Source organism: Atractosteus spatula, chromosome 26 (genome assembly GCF_055471065.1).
Source record: "Atractosteus spatula isolate fAtrSpa1 chromosome 26, fAtrSpa1.hap1, whole genome shotgun sequence".
NCBI classification, from domain to species: domain Eukaryota; kingdom Metazoa; phylum Chordata; class Actinopteri; order Semionotiformes; family Lepisosteidae; genus Atractosteus; species Atractosteus spatula.
Window position 1 is genome coordinate 2,163,693 of NC_142731.1, and position 12,787 is coordinate 2,176,479.

Genomic DNA, 12,787 nt, shown 5'->3' on the forward strand with positions numbered 1-12,787 from the left:
ACATGATGATACCAGTGTAATAAGGCCTGAGTTTGGGCTACTGCTAGAACACCCTACTGTCACCAAACAAGAAAGAGACTGCGAAACCATCACCTTAAACCAGGGGCTTTATATACAGGACAGCAGGTCAGCAATAAATCAACTACTAGTCTTGGTATAACGGAAACTTGATGGCTTTGAATTTTCACGTTGAGCTATAGTACCCCATATCTGTGCTCAAATAAAGCCAACGATCTGTTAAACTAGGTCATTTCAATCTTTTGTACAGAAAACACAGAGAGAGCTTACACTCTTGAGAACTGAACCATATTCAATCTGTAGTTCACAAGTACTGCAAGCCCAATCTTTAGAAACTGAGGTGATTTAAGGCAACTTGAGTTAGGAATCTCCAGCATCAGGAATGTAAACCAGGTTTAAATGCTTCCCTGCTGAAATAGAACATTCAGTGCATCATGTGTGAATGACATGCTATTGAAACATCTGTATTCAGTGCATTATACTGGAAAGTATTAACAGCCCCTTGCATATGGATTCTGGAATTGCGCTTTGTCAAAATAGTCAAGTTTTATTGAAAGAGGTAATTGTTAAACTTTTGGCAACTGAGCAATAAATGTCGCCCCATTCAGGCTGCAGTCCTGCTTTGCAGTCTGTGTCTGCTGGGTTAGGCTTGACACATCACCACCCCTAACCAGGTACTGAAATGGATGGGGGGGGGATTTTGTATTAAGTTTTTGTATCAGATTTTAAATGCCATCTGTTAGCCAGTGGAAATAAGGAATCCATTTTGTGAGATTAACAGGTGTACTGGAGAATACATAAGTTCCATAGAATTTTAAAATTTGGCTGAGAATGCATTTTGTAAATAGGACCCAACTGTTACAAATTTCATTTCAGAATATTTTTATTTGACATCTAAATATTCTGAACAATTACCACCAGTGTAAAACATTCCATTAGCTAAGGATGTATAATACATTTGTTTTGCTATTTGTAAACAAAGCTTGAAGGTACAATATCATACAACCGTTCAGGATCAAGCAGTATCTGAGTGGGATGTTACATTTAAATGCACAATAAGAAATCTTTTCATGCAGTATTGCCAAGACCACACTTTGGACCACACACCAGGGTTTCTGGTCTTTGGGAAACCTCCATATTCTGTCAGCCATGTTTCTTTATGAAATTTCATTCAATCAAACATAACAGACTTTTTAAAATGCCCTTGTCTTTGAATAACTCTTTGGTTTGTGTTTTAAGAATTGTGGCCAAAGTGCTATGTATATAATGGTATTACTGGTTACTAAAAATGCATTGCAGCGAAGCTTTGAGTACAGCTTTAGTTAAAGTGTCCATGTTTTGAGAGGGAGGTGATGGCTGTGGGGTAGAGGGTATTAAGCTCAGTATTAAGCCAGATTTCCCTTAATATAACCATGAGTAAGCACCCACAGGGAACAGAAAAGTCAAAGTCTTTTTTTTTACATTCATTTGAAAGAGGTCAAAAGTAAACGACCATGTGCACTCCCCAAGCCAAAAAACGTATAACAGGAGAGACGTTCGGAAAAACACTGCAAGATGAATCTCAACCTTTAACTAGCAAGAGACGTTATCTGAACGTTAACCATGGAAAGAAAGTCAAGAAAGTACCAGGGCGCAGTATTTCAAGAGCTGTAGAGTGGGCTACAATAGCACGAGTGCTTGGAGCCTCACTGCTTACTTCTAAAATACGGTCGAGTGGGTGCTTGTTCACTCCCCTCTGGCCCTTCTTGAAGTGTCCTTCCCTACAACAGCCTGGACTCTCTCCCATCTACCTCCTGAAGCCCCTCTAGGAGATGGTCAGTGTTGCTGAAGACTGTGCTGTCCCCAGGCTGTTAGTAGCTTTGCAGGAATAAACCCCCGAGTCCTCTGGCTGGATATTAGATATGATAAGGGAGCACTGTCCGTTCTCCGTGTAATTAATCTGGACACGCGATGTTTCTTTAATTGGATCCTTGTCATGATGCCACAACACTTCTGGGTCAGGATACCCTATGAGGAAGGTGGAGATGCGTTAGAGAGTAGCCAACAGGGCATCAGATCCTCAGCTCCACTTCAGCCAAAAAGAGCCTGCTATGGGCCTCACTTGGCAAAACTGTTTCAACGTCTGAATAAAAGTGTCAGGTTCTGCCTATACAGTATGTCACTTTTGTAAAACACTGCAATTCCAGTCTTTATTTTGAACAGTTTATAAGATGTTACAGTCTCTGCAACCTATATCAAAGACACCGCAAAAACAGACTTCAGTCTAAACATTTTCTACTGCTTTCCACACATGGAATTTAGAATTTACATCTCTTGCAAAATGTTTTATCTCAAGGCAGGAGGAAATCCCATAGCTTTCATACAGAGCAGTATTTTCTTCCACTTTCATAGGACAGCACCACAATTTAACAAGTCCTAATTAGTTTGCACAATTTTTCTTACTGTTGTAACAGAAAGAATAAGGTTCTGGATCCCGAGATGAAGTTAAACAGATGTGTTTATAGCATGCAAGGAACAATAAAGCCGAAGTCTTGTTTCCCGCAAGAAACAACAAAACCGAAGTATTGTTCAAAGTGCCGGTACAAACTTTAGGTTTATATAGTCCTTCCTTGCTGCTCTGACGTTATTCGTTCTTATGGTAAAGAGGGGGGTCATGGTATTTGGCCAGTTAAGAGATCCTGGCCAAATGGTCAGTTTAAGATTACACCCCCAGGGGGTTCCTAGCTTGCATCTGGAATCCTTATCAGTTAACCCCCTTTCCTGCCATAAACTCCAGCTTGTTGTTTAGAAGTCTAATCTTCATGCAGAAAGGACTTAAAATTAACCCCGTCTTCACATCTTACTTCATTACTAACTAAAGAACGGCTTAAACAATTAGGCTGAGAGATGGCAAATTCTACTACGACCTATTTAGTTAAAAAAAAAGTCAAACTGTGGGAAATGACTCAGCAAAGCTGAGCTCAGCACATTCTAACCAATGGTTGCAGCTCAGTTAGCTCTGGCCTGTGCAGCTTTGAAGCCATGACGGACGGACGTGGCCAAGGCAGACAGCAGTACTACCTATGATATTGCAGCTCAGATGGGCTGTCGAACCCCGAGGCTCAGCGACATCCCTCAGTAGAGTGGCAAACTGAGGCTCACAGCGCAAGTTCTCTTTCAAGGACAGCAGGGCCAGCTCCTCCTCTGGGCTCAGGGCCACTTCTAGAAGAGCAGGGGAGCACGGTAAAGTTCATTTCTCTTCTAACAATGACAAGGGGGGACTGAAATGTTTTGCAACAAGACAAATCATTCAATAATTCTTAAAAATTATTTTGAATTTACTTATGTCAAACTGCTACCAAACAAAACCAGTATGTAGAAACTGTAGGCTTCATTCATAGTGTTATCTTCATTCAAGGGGCTGAAAATCTAATTCTATATTGAGCTTTTTGAAGAAGCTTATTATTTGGATGGAGCTTAAAACAGCAAAGAAAAATAGAATAGGAATCAATTGGCTTCCCCCTAATAATATAAGAATACGACCATGTGTGCGTGAAGGTGAAAACGGAGAGTTTTGGCAAAGCCTGTCTTACTTTCTCGGTCAGCAGGACTGCTGGGGGACTCAGGGCTGTCTGCCCTGCTGGAGAGATGCGCCATCCTCTTCAGGGCCAACAGAGCCTTTCCTGTTTTCTGAGAGACCAGAAGAGATGCATGAGACAGGCTTCCTTACCCACCTACCATTAAGAGTTACGGTACGTGAACCTGTTACACTCACTAGGATTTAACTGTCCAACAGGGGGTGGGGGGTAGCCTTTTGGGAAGTATGCCTGAGAGACAGCAATCTAACCCTGGCTCAGAGCAAAGGCCGCATATCACTGATGCACAGCTACAACCATATCACAGGTGCCACGGGTGCAGAATCCAGACCTATAGATCCTCCGCAACGATAGAAATTCATCCTTGTGACTCAATAGATGGTGCCTTAGAGGACCACTGATTGTGGGAAAGATGACACAGAAAACACTAAAAAGGTCACATAGCGGAAAGCTCCCCAGGATTGCTATATTCCCCTAAACTGAGAAGGCATGTGATCGGCACACACCCTACTCAGGCAGTGCAATGCAAATTGTGCTGTAAAGCTTGGGGATTCCTGGTCATACTCTAGTGATATGGCACAAGCTCGAACCTGTAACACCAGGGCTGTAAAAAGTCACCATCACTTAGACATGATAAGATTTCAATTAAGTGGCAAAGCTCAACTGGAAATTAAAACTAACAGAAGCAACAGTGAACAAAAAACTTTGTAAGCCACCAGCCACAAAAAACATTTTATATAGAGATACAAATATTTTATATATATAGAGAAGACGATCTCTGTTGAGTGTGTCTAAGCACTGCCTGCTGAGTCACGGACTGAGAAGGACGAGAGAGAAATCCTTCCCACCACCAGCACCACCAGATACAATACCTTCCACTTCTGCTTGGCCAGGAACTTCTTCATCTTCTCCTTGGAGAGGCTCTTGGTGGAGCGGGGGTCTACCGAAGTGAATGCGGCCATCCAAGGGTGGGCCAGAGCCTGTTCACAGGACATACGGCGCCTGTGGGAAGGGAGGGTGTAGAGCAGAGGCTGTAAGGATCTCCCTTTCTGGCAACATCAAAGAGAGCTTCAGTGCTACAATAAGGTTTCAGCGATATTTCCTGCCATTACGCATATGGATTGGTCACCCTAATTATAATTGTAGGATTGGTTCTTAAATCAATTGAAAATGACCCCTTTTGCATGTCACGGTTATCTTCGTCCAGTCTGAGAAGAATTATTTTCCTCTCCATCAGAGGAGCCTGCATGGCTTTTCATTTACTGGTGCTTTTCTCCACCATCTGCCTTTAAAACCAATTAGCAGTTTTTTATCCATATATCCCCAAATATAGTAATGTCTTCTACTTGCACGAGTACTTCAAATATTAGAATACCCATTTAACTTCTAGTCTATTGACATTCATCAATGGAATCCTTGGGATACACAGCTGTATACAGAGTTTTCATTGGAATTTCAGGTCAAACTAAAACAGTGAAGGATTTTAAATGACTTTTTAATGGTTGAATTAGAATTGAATTGAATTCTTCCTCAGCAGCACAGTAACTCCTGGCTTCAGGAACCACAGGATAATTTAGGGAAACTGTTGTTTTGTATATTAGTCAATTGGAAACTGAAAGAAACCTACCAATAATTTCAGAACTACTTGAATCAATGACCATCTTCCTTTGACTATAAAGCCATTAAGCAACAGGTTTTAAATTTGCAAGTGATGGTTGGGTCTCAGTATCGATTTTGATCGGATAATTTTGGGATGCTCATCTACCCCCATCATCGTGAGCATTTACAAAGTTCAGTTATACTGAACTGAATCTTGAAAAGAATGTGCAGAACATTTCAGGAGCTACATCAACGTTTCTCCTTTCTGTACTGGGAAAAAGGATGCTGAGCTGGTGTGGTAAGGAGCAGAAGTGCTTGTGGGCTGACCTCATGTCTTTCTTGAGAAGCCTGCTGATGAAATCTTTGGCCAGGTCTGTGATTTCATCAAAACTCTCCTCATCAAACTCCCACACTGCTGCCGTCACCAGGGCCAGTGTTTCTGTATCAGTGTTCCCCTGGAATGGAGACTCACCACTCAGTCTGTGCAGAGGGAGGAGAGAGGGGAAAGAGAAAAAGTGTTAAGTACAGTACATTCACTCTTTACATGCTCCGTACGTGCTCTTTACATGCTCTCAGGGCATAACTGTGCCTGTCAACTGCATGAGCTCCAGGTAAAACCAAGAGCTAAATATAGTATCTGTGCAGACAGTCTGGAAAAAAGAATGAAAGCCAGACCACTATCACTAACTTCAGTACACAGTTGAGCCACCAGATACAGGCCACAGCCCCCAGCAATGGAACTGGGGACTGGACTAGAAAAGTGCACTTACAGAGAATGGCCAGAAGATGGGAGCCTAGGAAAGCAGACCAGACTTGTCCATCTTTAATGTCTGCACTACACAGTCTGCACACCTATTTAGAGCTGATAACTGAATTTTTAAATTGCTCAGTCTAGCCTCATCGCAGCAATCTGGTGATAAGGCTGACTGGAAGTGACTAATTATAAATCTAGTGATTTATATGAAAAAAAGTTAACAGCAGAAATCTGCCTTTGGATTGGTGTGTAAATGTCAATCTATCTTTTAATACTGCTATTATGCTCCGGTTTATAATAATATGTAATGATTTTAGGTGAGTAATTTACACATGCCTTCCAATGCCGATGGGCAAAGTTGTGGAAGACCACACCTACTCAAGTTAGCAGAAGTGGCATTTCAGACATCTACCTGGCTTTCAGCACTGTGAAATAGTGTTCAGATTCACAAATGACAACACGCTTAGTATCCAGTCTATCTAGCAACAATTAATAAAGATAAAAAATCAGGGCTCTAGCATCATTGCTCTGTGCAAGTAATAGTTCTGATAAGTCTCCTTGCATTGGTAGGTTTTTAAACTGGGAAACCAAGTCCACCACACACTCTCACACAGCTCCTCCACACCTCCTTGTGCCAGAAGCACTTGCATCAGCCACATTCCAAAAAAGCTGCTGCCCATTCATAAATATTTCTCCAACAGCCGTGAGTGATATTGTATGATGGTAGAGACCTTGCAATGAACTGCTTACATGAGCGCCTTGAAAGTGAGTCTAGCAAGCCTCCAACTTAAATCAGTCTTTTCAGGATGGTGAAGAGTGAAAAGAAAAAGCAACAGCTAAGTCACAGTTAGAGAACTATGGGAATATGTAATGTTCCAATGTTTTAGAAACTGACACTTTAAAGCAGAAGTTCCCAGTCCTGGTCCTTGTAGCTCACACACCTGATGGTTTTCATGCCAGCTGAGCTTAACTACCCAACCGAAGCTTTAGATAAGCTAACAAGTTGCCTTATTGGCATATTCGCAGATTTGTTTGCTTATAAATTTTGGCGCTTATTGTCTAATTAAATGAAATAGTTTAAATGAAAGGCAACCTCCAAAATATTTCAGAGCTGACGGTCAAACAGTTCAAAGAAATTCTATTAAGTGGAATAAAGGTTCAATTGAGTAACAGCTTGATAAACAAGTGTGTGGGCCTCCAGCACCCCGATTAGGAACCAGCCAAGCTATCACATTGCAGGAACAAGAATACGTAGCAGAGCTTAGGCCTGCAAGACCTACAGGATGTAGCAGATGACCCCGATGCTCCACATGTCTGTTGCCAGAGCCACTGGCTCAAAGCTGATCACCTCCGGAGCCACGAACTCTGGCGTGCCATGCATCACCTTTAATGGAGTTTTAGGATCTGAAAGAAGGAAAAGTCATTTCAAGTGAAGGCAACTGAAGAGCTGCAGATTGCAGTGGCGTTCCTACCATCTCAGGTCATCTACCATTTACCGCTTCTGCTTTCTGAAAAACCAAATACAAAATACTGCATTCCTAATCTCTCTCCACCCTTGTAGAAAAACCACTGCAACAAGGGGGTCATAATTAACAAGATACCATGGTGTCCTTGTTTGCAATTTGCCCTTGTATCACTCACAAAAAGAGTACCTTCCACATAATTAACACAAATGCACTACTTGCAGGGGGAAAGTCAAGTGCACAGAAGTCAAGTGCACAGAAAACTGGTTGCATTCTTACTCCAGTATCAGCAAGAGATCAGCAACTGGAGAGGTGTTGTCCTTTATCTCCAGCCAGTCAACAGAGTCTGTCTTTTCTGTTTACATTCCTAAACCACATTAGTGTCACATGACACTGAGGGGCTGAGACACCATGAAGTAACAGTCAGGACAAGACAAAGGGCAAAGGTCACCTGAGGCACAAAATTCTCAATACAACAGCAGGTGGTCTGGAACCCTTTGCTTTGATGGGGCTACAGGAAGGTCAGGACAGCCTGAGAGCCTGAAGGAACAGGACCAGGCAGAGGAGAAGGCTGAGGGAGGCCCCCATTCAAGTCAAGAATATTGAAGAGTGGATGGAATGAAAAGGCCCAACTACTATGGTCAGCACCTCAAAGTGTCAGAATAGTTTTTCCACAGTCGATTCTTTCAATTAACCAGGCCTCTTTATCAATATTGGCGTAAAAGTGAATTCCAGTCATGTAAACTTAATTTTTGCAGTCAAAACTACAGACCAGATATCAGCAACTAGGTTTAACAATGTTGTGTCCTACAGCATTAAAAAAATCCAAGTAAGGTATTAGGATAATTGATTATTTGACAAAGTAAACCTACATAGAACAGATGGCATTTGCAGGTAGATCCGGTCTGCTCACTTTTGATGGGCAGAAAAAACTTCATCCACTTATTTGGAGTGGAGTGCAATTTTTCCATTATTACTAAAAGGAAATATATATTCCAGCACACACATAAATTTCATCACTTGACCACCCTAGCTGGGATGTCTCATTCAGCAGGTATTCGTTCTGTAAATAACTTCAAACTGGATCAACTCTCTGTGATGGTCTTAATAACTGAACACCTCCACCCCAACAAGAAAAAATCTGTTTTATCTTCCTAAGCAACCAAAGGAAACCTTTATTTTATGAAAACTGTAGTTCACTAACTTGAGAATAGATAAAGGAGAGTAATGCTGATACAGTAATGTTACTCCTGTGAGAAAATTATAGTGACAAGATGATAATAACAAACAGCCTTGTGTCAATGTATGGCTGTGAAACAGTGGCTCAACCAGACACATTTAATTTTAAGGGTTGGATCACCAGTCAGCAAGCTCCACCTTGAACATTTAATTGGATGGATGTTTCCTTAGGATACAACATACAGTACACCCCTATACAAACAACTTGCCTGTCAAGATCACAAGAAAAAAAACTGAGTGCTGGACACAGAACATCTGAAACAATGACACCTTTATGAAAATCATCTGACGCCCACATTAAGGCTTCCAGAATTCTTAAAAACTCACAAAGAGGGAATTAGAAACAGCATGACTATTGCACAACAAAGTTGTTTGCTTGAACTACAGAAGAGGAGTTTTGAAAAAAAAAAGGATTCTGTAATGTGTTGGCAAGAAATACTTATCAAACAGCACTGCCTTTGCCATATAAATGAGCTAAGCATGTCAGATGCTTCAAATTTAGTTACAGGCTTCAGTCAGTAGCTTTTTTTTTTAGAAAATTGTACGTTATTTACAATCAAACTCTAAGAAACTAGCATGATTATCATAAAACACTGCCAAGTTGCTTAAAGTTGGTCATGTTTTTTCAGGATGTCAGATTGCTTGGAGGCAAAGAGCTGTCAGGACAGCGTGTGAATTTCCTGCTCTCTAAAGACACTTTGCGTAGGGTCACGAAATTCTAAATGGTGGATTAAGCCAAATATCAAGATCCTCCTCAGATCTTGCAACAAGGCGTGACCCTGTCAAGAAAAAGCCAAGTGACCAGCTGAAAAGCCCATGAAACCGGGAACCGAAAAAATGTCCAGATTAAGAGGCTTTGAAGTGGGGCCTTTCGTAGGAATTTACTGTACATTACAGTAAACCAGAAGCATGAGGGATTAATGTGGATGAGTCTACCCGGGTTCTTCCAAAGTCGTGCGACAATTCACAATATGGGCTGTGGGAACCGAGATGGTGACATATTTCAGATACAGCTCAAATGACAGAGAAGTTGAAGGAGCTAATAAAACAACCTGAAGCATTCTTCAGCGCAATGAGGGCACTGCTTAAGGGCAATGAGTATTGAATTCCCATGGACTACATATGAAGAATGACTGGAACAGTTCGGCAACGGGTTTGGACTTTAAGAACCTACAGGGTGGATTTCAGGACTACACTGATGAGGGAGTTCACATGACACTAAATGAACTGGCTTAATGACAGGTGCCAAATTTCTATCAGTACTCACATTTGTTAGCTTAGAGAACAGAGGTCATTCGGAACTGTGCAAGTAGTGGTCTCTTTACATAATCAAAGTGTAGTCCTAACTAACCTGAATCAAAAACTGTGAAAAACAACTTCTGCAACACTCAAACATTGCAACGCATAGTAAGCATTACATCTCAGATTGTTTCAAATTAGTGTAAGGGAGAGTACATACTGTAGCTTTGCATTCTCTGAATTGATTTATTGCTGACTAACTGCCTAAACATGACTGCAACAGGACTGTAAATTAACAAAACAGTCCAGAACTTTGTCAAGTGGATTCTTGGGTGGCATCCCTCCTGTCTTCTCCTCTGAAGGCCTCACTTAAATGAGTCTTGTTTAAATCTTGACAGTTCACTCTATATTTTTAACATTGAAACCAAACAGCCTTTCCCTCTCTTTGGTTGAAAGCCATGGAATTAACAGGATTTGGGCCTGTTATTGCCTGCGGGGGTCCTAATCCTGTAAAATCTTTAAAGGGTTTTGCAACTCATTTACATCATCGAACGTGAATAATATCTTGACGCAACATTGCTGAAACTACCCATGTTATGGTGGGTTATTGTAAACTAAGATACTCTGTGATGAACACAAAATCTGCATTAGAATGCCCTCTACCAGACCTCTCCCTTATAAGAGTGTTATGTATGAGGTTCATCATTATGTTTAAGCACAAACTAATAGAGTGGATCTGTTTGATTTCAACATTACCATATGTAGCTGCCTTTTTACCTAATCAGACCAAGTTTACTCTCAGTGGAATTCTAAGGTCAAAAGGTAGCCAACAGAGGTAGAAACAGGTAGAAACAGACTAAGAAATATAAGAAACTCTGATGGCCGCATTTTGCATTGGACATTGTTTGAAATCGGAGAGTTCAGCAATGAAGAGCTTGGTCTTAGTTCATCTCCTGAAGATAGCTGTGGCCCTCAAAGCCCAGGCTGGTGACCCTCACGAAAACAAAACCCACAATCCCAAGGCTGTGCCACCACTCACCCAGCTTGTCAGCAAGACCGAAGTCGATGATCTTGACGAGGGTGCCGGTGGTGTTGACGCACACAATGTTCTCTGGCTTGAGGTCCAGGTGCACGATGTTCTGCCGGTGCATGTACTGGATCCCCTCCAGGATCTGCTTCATGTAGCACACACTGGTGGGCTCAGTGTGCTCAAAGTTATCATCCACGATGTGCTCGAAGAGCTCCCCTCCAGCAATGCTGCAGAGACAGGCATCACGACCACTCGTGGTCAGAACCAGAGCCTGTTCCAGAGACACTGGCAGCCTCCAACATTACATGAGACTGCTCATCAGACACCACCCAGACTGGATAATGGAAAATTATGAGACTCCAAGATGAATGTAATCTATTTTTGTAGATATTCAAGAATTGGTAGTTCTCATTACTAATTTAGCAAAAAGGTTGAAGTAATTCAAGATTAAAATGTAATAAAAGCCAAAAAGAAATGCACTGGGGCCCTTTTGTAGAACTCACTGCTGAAGAGGACAAGGAATGTCAGGGAGTGTAGCAGTCATAATCTAGCATAAAACATTTATACAGATCCAGCATTGACATAGGTTTTCTGTATGGCGGACATTTAAAGTTTCAAAGAGGATCGTTACACCAAAATTAACACTCAATCCATTCACTTGGCTGTCAAAAGCAAGCATATCTCCCACCCACACTGTTCACCCTCGGTACTCACTACTCCATCACCATGACGATTTCACTGCGGGTCTCGAAGGCAGCCAGGCACCGCACCAGCTTGGGGTGGTGGAGACAGTTCATCAACTCGATCTCCCTCCGGGCGGCTGCTTTCTCCTTGGAGGTGCGTGCCTTGTAGAACTTTGCAGCACACACTTGGTTCGTCTCCTTGTGCATCATCTTGAACACCTGGCCAAATTTTCCCCTGCAAAAGACAGTCAGTAACTCACCTCCTCCTACAGTACTTTTACAACTCAGTTCCTGGTCTCCCCCCCCCCAGTATCCTTGATAGTCAAAGGATTTGCTTCCTTTAATACATCTCAAACAGACGTTTTGGCCTAGTTTTACAAACTATGTGCCACTATGTGAGATGGAGATAATATGGAGCTACTGACTAAGTGAGCTAAGCATGTCAGAAGCTTCTAATTTACTGACAATAGCATGTGTTTGCCTTGCAGTTTAAATAAATTGTAAATTACTTGCTCTTTATACTTGCACTATACCTAATGAAGGTCCTTCAAGTGTTCTAGAGATTTACTGTATGCCTTGTTCACTTATCCTGATGCACACAGCTGATATCCAGCATAAATTTGCATTTGTTGTGAAACAAGAAAAACATTAACAGAACAGGTACAAAAAAGGACTTCTTCCTCGAGTTTAAAATACCATATTAATAGTGAAAGGAGAACATTCCTTTGCAGCAAAACCCCCACTGTTACTCTGCTGGAGTGTGAAGAGGAGATATTTTGTCTTCCCTGTCTGTCAAGTCCTCCCACTCACTAAAGGTCAGGGTGGAAAGTCTGTAACCAGTAGACGTTTGACTCAAGTGCAAGTGACAAACTGCTGCGACATTTACATACTCACTTCATAGAGCAGCAGGGCCCATATGTGTGGTTGTATCATATAAAAATAATAGGGATCGTGTGACTTTCTTTTATATGGTTGTCAATGGGAATTTCAGGGCAATGTAGAGGAGCTGTTAAATGAAGGCTGGTGGGAAATATAACAGCTTTTATAGAGATAACACTCTCCCAGTAATCAGAAACCGCTCATTGTGAAAGTCTTATTAAACTAATGCCTTTTACATAAAATCTAAATTTCACCATATCAGCATCCCAGTCAAAAGTCTCCACATAAAAGTCAATCTTAATAAGCCA

General features: G+C 41.7%; 1 protein-coding gene across 2 annotated transcripts in view; it reads right to left on the reverse strand.

Moving 5' to 3' along the window:
* Window positions 1-883: 883 nt before the first annotated feature.
* mylk5 (myosin, light chain kinase 5) overlaps window positions 884-12,787 on the reverse strand; it is a 37,152-nt gene continuing 25,248 nt past the window's right edge. For both annotated transcript variants that reach the window (XM_088906170.1, XM_088906171.1), the window contains exons 10-17: window positions 11,632-11,835; window positions 10,927-11,144; window positions 7,227-7,350; window positions 5,520-5,672; window positions 4,466-4,595; window positions 3,591-3,687; window positions 3,079-3,219; window positions 884-2,025 (exon numbers count right to left, since the gene is read on the reverse strand). In XM_088906170.1, coding sequence (XP_088762296.1) covers window positions 1,823-2,025; window positions 3,079-3,219; window positions 3,591-3,687; window positions 4,466-4,595; window positions 5,520-5,672; window positions 7,227-7,350; window positions 10,927-11,144; window positions 11,632-11,835 — 1,270 coding nt within the window. In that variant the 3' untranslated portion in view covers window positions 884-1,822. The remainder of the gene's footprint in view (window positions 2,026-3,078; window positions 3,220-3,590; window positions 3,688-4,465; window positions 4,596-5,519; window positions 5,673-7,226; window positions 7,351-10,926; window positions 11,145-11,631; window positions 11,836-12,787) is intronic.